The 17584-nt window shown below is 39.5% G+C and overlaps 1 protein-coding gene across 1 annotated transcript in view; it reads right to left on the reverse strand.

Moving 5' to 3' along the window:
• LOC139711365 (arf-GAP with coiled-coil, ANK repeat and PH domain-containing protein 2-like) overlaps positions 1–17584 on the reverse strand; it is a 58058-nt gene that overhangs the window by 14098 nt on the left and 26376 nt on the right. The window contains exons 10-14 of the mRNA XM_071623256.1: positions 12000–12074; positions 9792–9889; positions 5957–6008; positions 4197–4297; positions 2427–2555 (exon numbers count right to left, since the gene is read on the reverse strand). Coding sequence (XP_071479357.1) covers positions 2427–2555; positions 4197–4297; positions 5957–6008; positions 9792–9889; positions 12000–12074 — 455 coding nt within the window. The remainder of the gene's footprint in view (positions 1–2426; positions 2556–4196; positions 4298–5956; positions 6009–9791; positions 9890–11999; positions 12075–17584) is intronic.

The raw sequence follows: 17584 nt of genomic DNA on the forward strand, positions 1-17584 counted from the left end.
TCAGCTGGCTCGGGGGAGCCCTGCTTGAGCAACGGTGATACGGGCCAAGCAAGCGGTAGTAGCGTACCGCTCAACAGTCTCTGACCACACAGCGGATGCACGCGGCATGATCTATTGCTTCATTAAAAAAATGCCGATGTGTCAAGTGTTAGGGTGTTGTCAATACTTCAACTTTACTAGTAAGTCTTCAAATTGAAGAAATATTTCGATTTTAAATTGATATCTATCCACGATACTACCTTTACATGATCCTGAATGCTACAACACGCAGCCCGATTACGCTGTGTGTATTGGGCTGCTGGTCGTAGTTACCGGCGCGGCGCGGCGGCGGTACCAAGCTGGCGCTGGCGTTTCTTCCTCGGTTCAAGTTACATGTATACTGTCGTATTTTATCACCATCAGACACACTTTTCAACAGTCTCGGACAACAAAAGAGGCAATAATTCTGACATTGACAGACTGATTTCAGATTGTTCACACTCAGAAGTCGAAAAAACGATCGCGGATTGTGATAGCACTTGGCAGCAGCAGACGTACGGTAAATGTATGCCTGCACAGCCCGACAACAGCTAATGCATTGTAAGTGATGGGGTGGACACTAATAAGTACGGCAGTATTATAATACATACATATTTCAATTTAAATGAAAATGTTATAGCATTGCAACTATTTTACATTAATCTTTGAAGATTTTATATAGATATATAACGAAGATTATTTGAATAAAGGAATACAGCGTTTGGCAACAGCACTCCTAAATCGGTGTACGGTCTCCTGCAGTAGCGCCGACAAGGCACACATATTAATACCGCCCGCAGTCAGCAGTGCAATGGGAGATCGATGCGTAGCTGGGCTTCGCTCGCGGTGCTCTCAGCTGAGGAAACTGCGCCCGATACGTCACGCGCAATGCATCCTGGGACAGATAGTACGAAGGGCAGCTCGCGACGGATTCGAACATGAAGAATTACCTTATTTTAAAAAAAAATCATAGTAAATGTATCTGATGGTCTTTTCTCGTCGGGAAAAGGGTAATAGGTTCATGAAATATTGTTCTTTACACACGAAACGGCTGATAATCGTCCGGACTTCCCCTTTAATTCTGAAATGGATAATTCTGGTTTGCTTTTTAACAATAGGACACTACACACATAGAAATTCTTTGTATTCTCACTCCTGTTCATGAACACTTCAAGTCTAGCCCACTGATTGGCTTTAAATGTCTCGTACAGTTTCAGTATTTGCATAAAATTTTTACATTTTGATAACGTCTGCCCAATTGACTGAGATGATGTATAGAATATAACCATATATGTAATCCATTTTCTGCAAAATAGGCCAGAGTTAATGAAACTGAAACAAAAAAACAGTGCTGAATAGCATATACTCAAAGGGCGGTTGACACAGATAATGGTAGGGTACTTGTATGACAATGTTTTTTGAATAACTTTATTTGTTTTTGTTTTTTGTTGGGACTATCAAAACACACAGTTCTTATAATATAATATTTCATATTTTGTGACAATTTAAGCATGTGTATTGGCATGATGTCTTTACAATCTGAAATACAGCTGTAAAGGGACAGTTTAAAATGTCAAGGCACTTCCTCAAATTATTTTAAGGATTTATGACACACGCTCACATGTACACCGACAAACAATTATCTGGGACTTCTCTGGGTCTTTTTGGCTCTGCATTTGGTGGAGATCACTTCATGGGCAAATTGTAAAATAAGTCATACATACACAAATACATACTTTGTACAGACACACATTACATACCACACATACGTACATTAAGCAGACTGACAGACAGTCATACTCACATACACTCTGTATAGGATACACACATACACACACGCAGACAAACAGACAGGCAGACAAGCATGCCACTATACTACTAATACTACTCCAACCATTACTGTTTTTACCACTAGTACTACTACTACTATTACTACTACTACTGCTACTACTACTATTACTACTACTACTGCTACTACTACTACTACTACTATTACTACTACTACTGCTACTACTACTACTACTACTATTACTACTACTACTACTACTACTACTATTACTACTACTACTACTATTACTACTACTACTACTACTACTACTACTATTACTACTACTACTACTACTACTACTACTACTACTACTACTACTACTACTATTACTACTGCTACCACTACTACTACTACTACTACTACTGCTACTACTACTACTGCTACTACTACTACTTCCACTACCACTTCTGGTAATCGTTAATTTACATATTTGTATAACAAATCTATAAATGCTTCTGCGCAACCCACGTCCCTTTGAATATAACTACACGTAAAAGATCAGAGCCGGCACACATCATTATCGACTGCTTCACAGCAGTCAGCTAAAAACCAAAGCAGGACTGCGATCTCTCACGCTGACCTCATACTGACCTCATTGGGACTGGTGGGAGACACCATGGGGCTGTTGAAGGCGGAGTTAATACCAGCCTGAAGGGCCTGGATCCAGGCTAGGCGAATGTTATCATTGTCTGCCTGCAGTACAATGGTCCTGGAGTAAATGGGGAGAAAAAACAAAGGAAGTGAAGACTTTGATCACAAAATGAGTTGATTCCATTCTTGTATAGTTGAGATATTTGTGATCCCAGCTGCTAAAAAAACACAGAAAATGAGTTAACTCCATTCTAATTTTAAAGTTGAGATATTTGTGATCAAAGCTGCTAAAAAAACCTACACACACACAAATGATAGGAAAATATTGGATATTTTTAATCATGACTTCACAAATATTCCTTGTTATAACAACAAGTGAAATATCACAGAAAGGTTTTATTTTGCTTTATCTGATGATAGGCTACTTCAGAATGTTTAAAAATGGTGCTTAGCCCATTTTGCAGTTAAACGAATTGGATTTGAGTGTGTACTATGATTTCTTTTTATGCGGTCACTGAAGAAGTATTTAATGCTTGTAAGAAACCACAGGATCCATAGCTTCAAGTCCCCTGCGAAGGAATACACAACAAGGATAGAGTGCCTTGCCTAGGGGCAAGACCATCACAGCCAGGGACTTGAACCTGGGACCTTGTGATTTTAAAGTCTATTGGTCTCATCCACTACATCACAACAGCTCCTCAAATGGATGCATTAATCTATAATCCATAATGTTTTTCTCTCATTACCTCCGCCAAGGGAGGAGGTTATGTTTTCGTTACCGTTGGTTTGTTTGTTAGTTGGTTCGTTCGTTTGTCCATGTGCAAAATAACTCAAAAATTAGTGAACGGATTGGGATGAAATTTGCAGGAAAGGTTGAGAATGACACAAGTAACAAACGATTAACTTTTGGTAGTGATCCGAGAATTTTGGGGGAATTTATGAAGGATTTTAGGTATTTTGGCAGGTAGGGTCAATGAACTTAGGAGTTCAGGCTTCGCGTATTTGAGGTTTGCATGCGCGCACTAAAGTGCGTGCTCTAGTTTCTGCTAGGGCGAGGCGCGCCGTGCAGCTGAGGGTTTATGACGTAACAAGGGCTTCTATATTGGGAAATCGGGCGACTTTCAGCACACAATGCTATAAGTACGTATGGGTGGAAATCACTGATATCTCTATGGAAGAACAAGATCAGTGGTGGAAATGAGCTGCATGCTTGGCGGAGGTCTGTGCTCTCAGAGTGCTTTTCTAGTTTTATCTGTAATTTCTTTATCTAAATGCTGAAACTGATGCAAAAAAAAATGTAATCACATCATCTCATCTGTACTTTCCATGGAAAAAAACTCTGCAGCATGAACAAATTTGAGTTCCCATAGATATGAGTGTGAGAGCCATCATAACAATCTTTGCTTGACTGGCAAAAGGGCCCTAGCATGAAATCTCTACCAATAATTGAATTTTGGTTTATAACATTAATTCGATAGAGTTTTGAAAACTATTTCAGAAGATGTAATCATCATTCTGTTTTTTTGTGATATTTCAAACGTGCAAGCCTTAGGCCCTTATCCCTAGGATAATGAGCTCCTCTAAATTCTCAGTGAATGAATGAGAAACGTCAAAAGTCACCTACAAAGATGTAAAGTACTTCACACAGAATATTGTGCCCCAACATAAACTGAACACGGCATAGCCTGAATTACAAATGATTTTGCCCATAAACCTGGCATTTCAAAGTATCTCTTGCAGTTGATGTTGTCCCACTCACTTTCCGGGTGAGACGACCTCGAAGCAGAACCTCCTGTCAATCTCGTCCATTGGCTTCACGTTGCACAACCTCAAGTCCTCAGCTGCCACACTCACTTGGCCCTGGTTAATAGAGGTAATCAAAGCACACGATATGAGACAAAACAACTAATGTTTGTGTGAATGCTGAAGGGTACAGACAAAATTTTAACCTTTGTGTGCCGATTTAGAAGACCCCATAGTGTTGCGCACGCTGACATGGGAAAGGGTCAAATATTGCAGATCGCTTTGGTGATATTCTGTAAAGATGTAAACTTTCACTTCCTCTATTTGCTGTTGTTGTTATTGTTGCTGGTGGTGGCATTGTTGTTGTTACAGTTGTTGTTGTTGATGTTGTTGTTTGTTGTTTGTTATTTGCTGTTGTTGTTGTTGCTGCTGCTGTCGCTGTTGCTGTTGTTGTTGTTGTGGTGGACCACAATCATCAATAAACTTCACTTATTACCTCCGCAAAGGGAGGGGGTTATGTTTTCATCGGCGGTTGTTGGTATGTTTGTTTGTTTGTCCGTGTGCAAATTAACTCAGAAAGTTGTGAACAGATTTGGATGAAACTTACAGGAAATGTTGAGAATGATACAAGGAACAGATGATTAAATTTTGGTAGTGATCCAGGAATTTTTATGGATTTTATGAAGGATTTTCGATATTTTGGAAGGTAGGGTCATAATGAACATGAGAGTTCAAGCTGCACATTTTTTGAGGTTTGCGTACGAGCACTATAAAGTGCGTGCTCTAGTTTCTGCCAGGGAAAGACGTGCCACGTAGCTGGAAGTTGATGACGTAACAAAAGGCTTTTACAGTACTGTATATTGTGAAATCGGGCAATTTTCAGCATGCACATTGTACTCAGAGGAAAAAGCACACAAATAAAACCAAAACAAAACAAAACCAAGACAAAATGCACACTGTTGAGCATGGTGCAATACTGAGTGCTGACCATACATGTGTCATCTCTGAACATTTGATTGATCTCTATCTCTACCTTGGACATTCACTTTCACTGAATATTTGACACTCATATTATTGACAGTGAAAACCACCCCTCCCCCCCCCCCCCCCCCCAACCACCACATAGGGGACAGGATCACAGCTTATAATCATATACTGACCTAACTCCCACTATGCTTCAATAAAGATCCTGGCATGCAAACACAACTTGCTGAGTTTCAGTGCTGCTGAAAGAGCTATTGTTACAATAGCTCTTTCAGCAGCACTAAAACTCTAAATGACAATCTCTGGAGAGTCCTTTTTCTTTTGAAGAATGAGATTTCCTGAAAGTAAAGTTTCCCCTGACTCTCAATTTCCTTTCCTCAAATACTTCAAATTCAATATTACAAGAAGCAAAGTGATGTCACAACACATAAATCATGCTGTCAGAGTTCCGTATGTGCACCGTTCTGACCCTGTCATTTTTTTTGCACCCAGGGATTTTTCCTTTCATGATTCTAAGCATCTACATGGGTCCTGTGTTTTTAATCTTCTCCCTAAACTTTCTCCCTAAACTTTCTCCTTAAATATAATTTGTGACAAGTTGTCTCTATAAATAGCTTGTGTCAATTGCTACTGTGGTGATATTATGACATATGCAGTTCATCATTTTCTTATGTCTTGAACTTATATGTATCTATTATAAACACACATTGTCCGTCCACTTGGCAATGCCATATCAAGCTTCCTACAAATTTATTTCATAATCTTACATAGGTGTAGACGATTTCTTCTCACCTTTGACCTCTTCTGGTAAATGAGCTGGTTGTCTTTGATGGTAAACCACCGTCTGCAAGAGAAAGAGTATTAGCATAATATTAGCACATAAAATCTGAAACAGACAAAAGTTTCACAAATCTTATGAATACAAAGCTTTTACTGTTGTCGGTTCTTCTCCTTCTTCTCCTCCTCCTCCTCCTCCTCCTCCTCCTCCTCCTCCTCCTCCTCCTCCTCCTCTCTTCTTCTTCTTCTTCTTCTTCTTCTTCTTCTTCTTCTTCTTCTTCTTCTTCTTCTTCTTCTTCTTCTTCTTCTTCTTCTTCTTCTTCTTCCTCTTCTTCTTGTGTCACCAATTTGTGCATTTAACCATCACTATCACAAATCATACATCAACCCATTTCCTTTCACTTAATCACTATCACATATCATACATTTCATTTCCTTTCTAAAAAAAGGAAGTCTGCCTGTGGAATGGGATCAAGATGATCAAAATCGGCTGAAGAGCTTGAAGGAAAATGTACGTCTTGGCCGTATCAACCAGACTCCCACGAACTTGCAAAAACGAAGCTGATTAGCTTAAGCTTGAACATAACCATGGACTTTCCATCAAATCAAAAAGCTGGTGTCTAGATTAGAATTCTGTCCAGTCATCATGTGTCACATGGTGGGTGACTTAGTATGATAACTCTGATTCCAAGATTCAAAACACTTGTATCTGAGCCAAAATTTTGTCATAACTTTCAGAGCTTTGCTAGGGTTCATGACCTTTTCTTCTCATAAGATTTCATATGGAGACCCTACAAGACATTGGAAAAAAAAGGGTTTGTCTACACAAATTCAAGACGGACAAACAAACAGACAATCAGGAAGGCTACATTGTACTACATCATCCCGACAGGACGTGAAGATAAAGTCAAAAATTTTCAAGGAGTTTCCTACAGAATCACACAGACTTGGCCGCTACGTACAGTACGTAGAAAAGGTCCTGTCATTACCACACCATATTCAAACCAATGTCAGCTGTTTTTATTCCAGTGATTTCATTCAGAACAGGTTTTTCTTTAATATGCCTAATTTCCTGAATGAGTACTGACTCATCATGCTGATAAACCTTAAATACCACAAAAACTGAATTTAGTCGTATGATGCACAATTTACAAAATTAAGTTACAAGACTTGTACTGTATGTGCCATTCTCTACAAGGCCATTTACATGCTGAACCCCTAAATTTGTTCATTTATCTAGGTATTCATTTGTTTATTGTGTGTGTGTGTGTGGGGGGGGGGGGGGGAATCATTGTATGGTTTGTATCATCAAACATTTGCACATAACAGTCGTCGGTGAATCCAACAGCTTGCAGCCATCCAAAAGATCCCGTCTGGTATTCTCCACCCATGCAAGGTTGAGTAACCACACGTAGAGTCTGCCTCGGCGGTACTGGATTTGGTCCAACGCAAATTTCCTGTTTTTGCTTAAAATGTTGGCCCCCCCTCCTTCCCCCTTCTACTCTTCCCCCCTCTGTTCTCCAGTTTCGACGAAACCAAACAGCTCAACCCGGCCTGTTTCTTGCGGAATGACAAGAGTCTCGCTTTCAAGGGAAGTCCTCGTACCCTTCTGCTGACAGCCACAAAGCAGTGCTACTTGCACATTCAACACACACACAAAAAACAACAACCCAGCACAAACACACACACAAGGTAATTAATACTTGATGACTCTCCCATTACGTTCCTTCTACAGAGACTCCAACCCAAAGCACCTTCTGATCTGGAGATTCTCCCGCCTGAAACCCCTAGCAAACGGGAGACTCCAAGTTGATGTATGCAAAGCACGAAGTTCCTAGGGTTCTAGATGCTCTCTGGTGCTATCTAAGGCTTATTTTTTCAACATACAATAGCGATCCAAAGTAAGAAATCCTTTCCGACGGGAGACACAGAGCCAGGGTGGGAGAAATTAAATCTCAAGCGGGAGAACGGGTGATTTTGCAAAAATGGGTTTTCGGTAGGAGATCTCCCGTCAAAAACGGGAGAGTTGGAGTCTCTGCTTCTAGTGCTGCATGTACACTGTATCCTGCAGATGCTCGTGCAGTGCAAGTGGTGACGTTCGAAGTGCTGTTCTATTTGTTTCAATGTGCATCACGCTAGGGGGCAAGTGCATTCTGTGCAATAGCTGGTAGATATCTATAGCAGGGCTCGACACTAACAGTGGCTCAGTGGCCCGGGGCCACCAAAAATGAAAGTCGGGCCACCAAAATTTAAAAAAGGGCAAATTTGGTGGCCCGCCTCGGGCCACCAAAATTTTTTGAAAAGTATGTCAATAAATTCGTAACTTTTTGCGCCGGAAATTAGCAGTTAAATTTGTTCAAAGGATGGATGAAAAGGACTGAATGAATGCCTGAGAGTGAGTGTTGCAAGTTTGTTGAAGTTTATTTATGAGTAGATATGTCCAACTTCTAATTCTTACTATCATAAATCTTAAATATTTGACTCATTAAAGAATAAGGACTTTTAATGTTTTTTATTGTTTTTTTGGGGGGGACACCAAATTTTTCTCTCGGGCCACCAAAAATTTGAAATTTAGGATTTTGGTGGCCCCATCAAGCCACCAAACAAAAAAGTTGGTGTCGAGCCATGTCTATAGGCATATTTCAGCGAGACTTAAGTCTGAGTAGGTCCAACTTCTCTGTAACTCGTTGAGGACGAGTCCCGAGTACACTCGAGCAGGTGTCTATGGGAAACGTGTATTGCAGCAAAATCAGTTCATTCTCGATGGAATTAAATACAGGAAAAATCCCTTTTGATTCTAACACCAGATGTTCTTACTGGTAAATTTTCCATCAAACATGGAGTAATTTCTCAGTGATTCTGCCTCCCCCCCCCCCCAAAAAAAAAGAGATGACATACAATATATTATGTCTATACAAACAGACAGAAAGTCAAATATAATGGCCAGCAAACAACAACAACAACAACATCCCATCATCGACTCAGAGTGGAGTCATATGGCCCCACCCAATCACCACGCAAAAAAAAAAAAAAAAAATCAGCTTTGGCCAGGAGAACCTTGCACAGACTTGTGGCACACATTTCGATGAATGAGGTCCTGTGGTAAGGATAGGGAAAACTTGGCATGCAAAAAGGGTGAGGGGTCGAAGCCATGCCATCATGGCGCTAGACGTAACAACTGTGAACAAGATTTTAAGATGAAAACTGACATCCAATGATCATGCTGATGACAGCAGAAGCCACGATGGGATGGGATAGTAGTAACTGTTTACATGCAGTGGATTCTTCTGCACAGAGAATCAACTTACAAGTCAAGCATTCTTTTATTATGCGAGAAAAGTGAAAAATTTGAACAAATAAGACAAATTCATTGGGGACAAAATCCATTTCCTCCATGTTTCTTCCACAAAGACCCCTTCCCCCTTCCATGCCCCCCCCCCCCCCATAAAAAGAAAAGTAGACATTTAGGTAAACAGACAAACAAACAAAAAAACAAACAAACATATAATTAAAGGTATAATATCAAGAAACTGTAGCAAACTCTAACATACAATTAATTGTTTGCAAAGCAGATATTATCTTCTGCTTACTGTAAAAGTGGACATTTTTGTGTGAGCACTTTTCCTGCTTGGCCTGGGTAAGACGAATTTCACATACTTGTATTTCAATTTCCGTGGAATCAAAACAATACGTCATGTTATACATAACAAGCAAACATATTCGCATGCTTTAATTTTCGCACTAGTTTCTGGTCGCGCCAAACGCATGAATATTTCCACACCACGAAAAATTTCCACTTCTACAGTAATTCATCATAGGGGAGTAATCATTCCAGTCGCAGCAGACTCACCTGTGCCACGTCTTGAAGGCATTGGTGGCTCGTTTGAAGAGGTAGCCCTCCATGAACGGTGACTTGGCAGGGTCAAAGGTCACGTTCCATAAACTGTCCTGCGACACCACAAAAAATTGGGGAGAATCGGTCGAAAAAAAAATTGAAATGTTTTTCACAGAGTTTCAACTCCTAGAAAGTAACAATTATCATACATTTTTTTCTTAAAAACAAGCAAAAAAAAATTGTCCTCAGCTGAACCTTTGTTCATTTTGCCCGTCCTCCTCTTGAAGAAAATTCACAGGCTCAAATCAATCAACTGCCACGAACACTTGCGTCGCCTTTTATCCGTGTATTCTGAATGCTTCTCAGCAGGAAATACGCCTTGCCAGTGTCAAGGGAACACCTCTTCCACAACTCACTCTTAGCGGTTCACTGTATAAGCCATGGATTTTCAAAACGCATTTCGTGGATCCTGACTTGAGTGATGTTACAAGTGGTGGAATTCGCGATCGAGAACTGCAGCAAACAAAATGAAAGCTAGGTATTGTCACATTTCAAGAAGCGAAGCTCGCGATTTGCCACCTCGGACATGATAGCCAATATTTCTACATGTTGCTAATTTCCCTTTACTATTGGTAATGAGACTTCCATGAAACGTATGGCAAAAAGAGTAATCTGTGCCATTTTGAATGATGATCTGATGATGAAAAATCATATCAGCTCGTACACGTCAGCCCTAGTTTCACAAAAATACTGCACTTTTGAGAAGACACGCTTTGAATATTCCAGTATCGAATGGACAATTGCAGCATATTTCATACGAGCAGCTGGTGTGGGTGTCCTGATTTGTACACAGTATCTCTTTTCGTACTTCAGGGAAAATTTCCTATGTGTTTCCTTGTTTCCTTGTGTGTGTGTGTGTGTGTGTGTGTGTGTGTGTGGGTTTTAATTAGATAACCTACTTATTATTTAATACTTCAATGGCAACTCGCTACTCTCTAAAGCTCCAATCAATGTGAGTTATGAGTTTTAGTTTGTATTTTTCTCTTCATAATGTGCTCAATGACACATCACTGAGCCTTCCAGCGCTGTTTTCACACGCTTTGTCTCCGCACAGTTTCAGTTTCTTACACCTAATGCGTGCTAAATTACGCCCATGCTTGGCTGGTGACGAAGCTACATTGCCGACTAGCCTGTTGAAGATCCTTTGCACAGATTTATGTGAGATGCCATAATGAGTACAGTGTATATCCTTTATATAAAGTTTCCTTGTACAGATAGTGAAAAAACATTGATCCTGATCACCATTAATTGTACTCAAGTATATTAATTTATACATTATTGCCGAGCTTGGTTAAGGGGGGGGGGGGGGGGGGGCATGTACAAAGATGGCAATAAGTTTATGGTCAAATATTTCTACCATATATCACAGACATGACCAAATACATTGTCCTGTGGATTTTTTTCTCCTTCAGCATTGAGAAAAAAAAAAAAGGTATTTATTGCACATATAATTTGTCAGTTTCTTCAATGTTAACATCCTTTCATTCACTGTTTCCTATCCAGTACAAGTAGTACATGTATACTTGTAATTGTTGTCATGGTTGGAAATTTGCAAAAGTTTCAAGCTGCTAAAAAGGCCTTTGGCTCTAATTGGTGGAAGCTTCATGCTGTGAATATTTCCAGTTTTATAGTTTTCAAAGAGAAATCAAGACGTGGTCTGCATATAATAATACCGTATGTCCCCCCCAAAAAATACAATGGTACCCTCTGCAATGATAGCTTTAAAAATAGTGAATCAATCCAAATACAATTTCAGGGTATGAAACTATAACTCATTACTCACATTTTACAGAAAACCCCATCTGATTTGGTTCAGTGGTCAAAGAGAAATGAGGAGTTTTGTAGAACATGTCACGAATCCCTTCCTTCCAAGTTCTGTCCACTGTGTGCACACATTAATATGCAGTTCCGAGAGCATCCAAGTGCTAAACTTGGAAGAATCAGACCCATGACATGCTTTACAATAATCCACATTTCTCTGTGACCACTTAACCAAATTGAATGGGGTTTTCTGCAAAATAGAGCTATTACAGATGGTACAATGTATATTTTAAGACCCTGAAGTAGCATTGTCACAGTTTAATCATATTGGGTGTTATCAATGCGAAAATCTGATTGTAATTTTTTGTGGGGACACACTGCACAGTGTATTTCAAAACTCACCAGCTCCTGAACGAGATTGTGTCTTTCTTCCATCTGTCTCTTCTCCACTTTGGCCTTCGCATTCAGACCCTGCAGCTGTTGGCGTAAAAGCGAGAAAGAGAGACAGAAAGACAACGAAAGCAAAAGCAAGAGAGAGAGAAAGAGGAGAGAGACAAGGAGAGAGAGAGAGAAGGTAAGATATCATTGATGTATAACTTTGATAACTTTTATCAGATTTTGATCAATACAGAGCATAGTTTTAGTTTTGGCATACCCTGGTAGTTCTAATTTTTGCATGTGAATGGGGACTGTTTATCAAACCTTATACATTGTAGAGCATTGAGGGCACTTTCAGTGTTCCCCTATAAATCAGAACACCTGTCACTATTAAAACATTGAAATTGAAGGTGCCTGTATAATTCAAATACTTGCTATGCATCCTTAGTTTGTCTGGCATCCAACTATACTACTACTACTACTACTACTACCACCAGTACAAACAGATACTACTTTTATACTAAAAATTTAATAACAATCATCACTCTCATCAATGCAATGATTACTACAATTGGTATCAATATCATATTTACCACTATCATAATAATGAGAAAACTTCCATTTTTACTTGTACACAGCAAAATATTTCAGTGAAAAACTTCCAAGCAGAGCTGAAAAAAATTCCTAAGAGCAACTTTAAAAATTCATTGTTCCGTCAGAATAGTGTTATCGGGCAGGTGCCGTCAATTACAAGAATCAATTGATGAGGATACACGGAGAGCAGAACACGAGAGAAAGAGAGAGAGAGAGAGAGAGAGAGAGAGCACACACACACACACACACAACACACACATACACACACACACACACACACACACACACACACACACACACACACACGTACACACACTCAAAAACAACATGACTCATTGCCTGGAAGGTGAACGATACAGGTATTGCTTTCACGGACCTGGGAGCTGGAAGTAAGTCAGGCTGTCACAACGCACAAGTGCCGACACGAGACGTTCTTCAAACAGAGGCCATTGGTCAATCCCCAATACAGTGCATCTCCCCCTCCCCTCCCCCCTCCCCCCTCCTCCCCTCCCCCCACTCCATCAAGTTTTAAGATAGTGATCTTGGGATGTGAAAATGTAGATAGATGTCAATAGATGAGAAATTCTAAACTCTTAAATAGCTAAAAGTAAACTGTAAGTATATTAAAAAGGTCACTCAGATGTCCAAAAGAAATAATAGTGCATACCAGCATTCATTAACAAAATCCACTGACGATCTTGAATCTTGACACTTGCATACTAATGTGTGATAACAAACATTATATTGAAATTTTCGCGCATTTCGCGCAACCAGAAACTTGCGCCAAAAATAAAAGCACGCAAATATTTTTGCTTACCATATGCTCCTGTGCGCGATGTCTTGATTCCGCGGAATTAAAAACACGCGTAACTCTTCTTACCTGGCGAAGCGCGAAAAATTAGTCGCGCGAAAATATCCACTTTTACAGTAACTGATGCGCACACTTATGATCATTGTAGGGCCATGATTTGGATTAAAAGCATGTGCAAATATGGTATGTAATGCTTTAAATGCATGGATTCTTTATTGGAGCTCTTAAAAACAAACAAAAACAAAACAAAACAAAAAACTGGAAAAAAAAGGGGAGGGGGTTGGGTGGGTGGAGTGGCTTTTTTCGGGGGGGGGGGGGGGGGCATGTGCGAACAGAAACGAACACTATTTCAATTTTTCAATCGCAATCCCAAAACTGGTATCTCTTGTGTGCGAATGGGCCTTCTGGGGGGCATTTCATGAAACATTTTGTCCGACAACTTTGTCGGACAAATTTGCTCTCAGCCAATCAGACGCAAGGATTTCAGTAGCTTTTAACATTTTGTCAGACGAAATATCTGACAAAATGCTTCCTGAAATGCCCCCCTGAACTGAATGTATTCATTTGGTGCGAATAACCTCGGTCGAAGAATGAGAAAAATCTACTCAATTAAAAAAAAAAATGCATAATTTTTCTATCACGGTCGTTGCTGGTGTTGCTGTTGCTGTTGTAAGAATTTGTTGTTGACTTGCTGTGATGCCCTCTGGTTCTTGTCCAGGTGAAAACTTGCCAACAAACCCGTTTAAAATTGGATACGTCCTGTTAGTCGGGGATAGATGAAGATTGTGTACAGTCTGTCATTGTGTTTTATGGCTAGTTTTCTACGATATAACCCAAGGTTTCCACGAACTATGAAGTATAATGCCACTTGCTGAATTTAAATCTAAATGCAGTTTTACATGTAGGAGATTTACACACATTATTCATTACATTACTATAAGCTACCCAGGCATTCATAGTACAAAATCCTAAAGACCACCTTTAAAATCTGTCCTGCTACAATTCATTGTATTTTCTGTGACAATACAAGAGCAGTTGACCTTCAATTTAACTAACATTTAAACATAACAATTAACATAACAGAACAGGTAATTACATTTTTAGAGAATTAATGTGACATAACCTACATTAACATTATTAAATGTTACATAACATGATGCAATATTACATGATTACATTCAAGAGCGTAAAATGATATACACTATAATGGCATTCAAACATTTAACCACGAACGAATGGACCATAGGTTCGACTGTAAGACTATCTAATAACAAATGGCCCCTGGGAAAGTTGGAAGAGAAAGCGACTACGTGTATAATACTGTATTAAAGGGAGGAGTGCTCTTGTTACCATTTGAAGAGAAGTTGTAGCAGATGACAGATATCTGTCATCACAGCATCAATGTGGTACAAGTATAAACAATTGCACTAGAGTGGAAGGGCAGAGACATCATATACAATGTTTCAGGCTGCCCTGGAAATGTTTCGTTTACTGATCACGTTTGATTATTAGTTGTTGATACATTTCCCATTGACTGAGCCGGGAAGTGAAAGATTAAAATAAGCAGTCAAGCAAGCGAACAAGCAGAGCACATTCCTTCTTCCAAGATGCAATGAGCATCTATGCACTACCTACGCTCATGTGTCTATCCATCTACAGAAGTACAATGTGCGTACATGAAAGCGTCAATGTGAAAACAAGGTGTGAAAGTGCGCTGTCATGTCCATCTAGACCATGTCTGGCAGACATCTAAAATGAGAAATCACAGACAGAGGTCTTAAAGCTCACGATACAGTGATTCATTTCCCAGATCTCCCCGGCTATCATCCCACGAGGAACAGCATTATAGACCAACCACGGCTGTGCACTTTTGTTCGCGTCTCGGAACCCTGCACCTTCGGCTGCAAATCGTCGATCCGCTGCATCGCGTTTGACGAAGCGCCTCCTCTAATCTTACTCACTCGAAGTCCTTGAGCCCAATTTCTTGTAGCTCTTTCGTAACTTGCTCCTACTCATCAAGTCTTTACCTCCTGACTTCAACAAGACATGCCCTTCCTACTTTAAAGGAGAATGTTACCCAAATATACATGTGAATTGAGTTAATGCAGCAGTAGCTTTCGTACTATACAGCATGTCTGCGACAGTTTGAGGAAAATCAGAAAATTCATTGAAAAGTTATAAAGTTTTAAAGTTGCAGTGCTGTCATCATCAGATGTAAAGACTACAATATTCGGTGACGTCACTCACAGACAATAATATATTTAAAAAATTTAAAAAAATCAAACTATTTTCACTTTTCTGGTGTAATTAAAGAGCACTTGACTGGGTGATACACTGCTTCTCTTTTTGAAAACAGGGAGAATAATGTATAGTCAGTATAAACAAGTTGAGGAAATGTGTGCTTTTTATCAAAAAATGAAATTTTTAACATTTCTGCACTGTTGTCCTGCAGTGATATCAAAACTGTAGTACAGTAGTCTTCCCATCCAGAGGTGGAGGCACTGAAATATCAAACATTCATCACTTTTCAACAAATTGTCCAATTTTCCTCAAACTTTGCTGCTGTGTTCAACTAATATTGCTGCATTCACTCAATCCACATGTACAGTGTACATGTATTGGGGTTTCATTCCCCATTTAATCTAGGGACTACTACCAGACTTCTCAACTACTCAACTACCATCTAACAGAACTTCCTGCCAGAGAATTGGATGCATGCAATAGGCCTATCCATCAAAGCATTCAAACCTGAGGAGTGAAACAATTTCATATAATTGTAAACACAAGGAGGCCTCATTGGCATGAATTATGAAAATTAACCCATTGAAACCGATTTTGCTACAACACGCATTTCCCATAGGCACTTGTCTGAGTATACTCGGTACTTGTCCTCAATGGGTTAATAGATACACTATCCCTATAACAGGAACTGGTGATGAGATGATGAGTATTGTATAAAACTCTCCTGGTTTTTAAAGGATTTGCAATATTACCGACCAATAAAGTATGCATGTAACAGGTTCTTGCTATGTTTGGCATGTTTGGGGAATGCTTTGTGGTTGCTAGGGAGAATCTATACAATGTGTGCATCAAATACTACCCAGCTGTATTGCTCTACCATGGATGTTTCATATTTGAATTTGTGTGCACGCATATCTTGCTCTTGTTCTAATTTTTGTCCCATTGGCACTGTTAATACCCAAAACAAAAGTGTAGCACAACCTTTAATACAGTGGTTGATATTTGGAAAAAAACAAACAAAGATAGAAGTACTGTACAACACTCATACTCTATGGTGCCACTTTATACTTCTAGTAATTTTCTGCCACTCAGCGGCTCTTCAGACATCAGCTGGTTGCATTTGGTAACTGCCATCAAAGACAGTCTAAAACTTTAAAAACATCAACCTTGAGCTGCCTTTTGGTTGATATTCACAGACTGACTCTTCAGCAGACATTAGAAATATTATACTTTTTGAGGTACGTGTGTATGTTTGCATCAAAGATCATCATGTATGGATCTGCACTTGTTTGATTCTGTTTGTAACAACAGTTGTTTTTGTTTTTTCTGACATCTCCAGAATCAACTGTCAAGTCTTCGCTGTGAAAAGATCTTTGCTTGGTAATTTATAACAGATTTAAAGGGATGATATAGCTTTCGCTGAGATGGGAATTCAGATTTTAATCGTCTGCGAGATTATCAGTAACCACTTACAGTATATGAAATATTTAAGAGCATACAAATCTAAGAGTAATTCAAAGTCATTTGATGAAAATTGGTTTTGAAATGGCTGAGATGTCCAAAAACACAGTAAAACAAAGAGGCCCTAATAAAGGGTGGGATCCAACTTTTATTATGATCTCATGTGTTTGGATATCTCAGCCATTTCAAGGCCATTTTTCATCAAATGAACTTTTACTTCCTCCTAGGATTGCATAAGTGCTGTCTAGTAATCTTGCAAAACGTTAAAACCTAAATCCCTGTCTCAACCAAAACTATAACATCCCTTTAAAGATGACAAGTTCCATCTGATGGGAAAATTCTGTGACAACCAACCACAAGTGTACGACAGAGAAGCTTTAACAAAGACACTGAAGCAGGCGCCCTCACACCCTCGATTTTATCTGCACCCCAATCTATTCCAAATTATCTGATTACATAACGAGGAATTAAAACTGCATCTTGCAGCTAAAAAAGGAAACGC

The sequence above is a fragment of the Diadema antillarum genome, unplaced genomic scaffold (genome assembly GCF_040938485.1).
Source record: "Diadema antillarum isolate AM-2024a unplaced genomic scaffold, OU_Dant_1.0 seq00001649_RagTag, whole genome shotgun sequence".
NCBI classification, from domain to species: Eukaryota; Metazoa; Echinodermata; class Echinoidea; order Diadematoida; family Diadematidae; genus Diadema; species Diadema antillarum.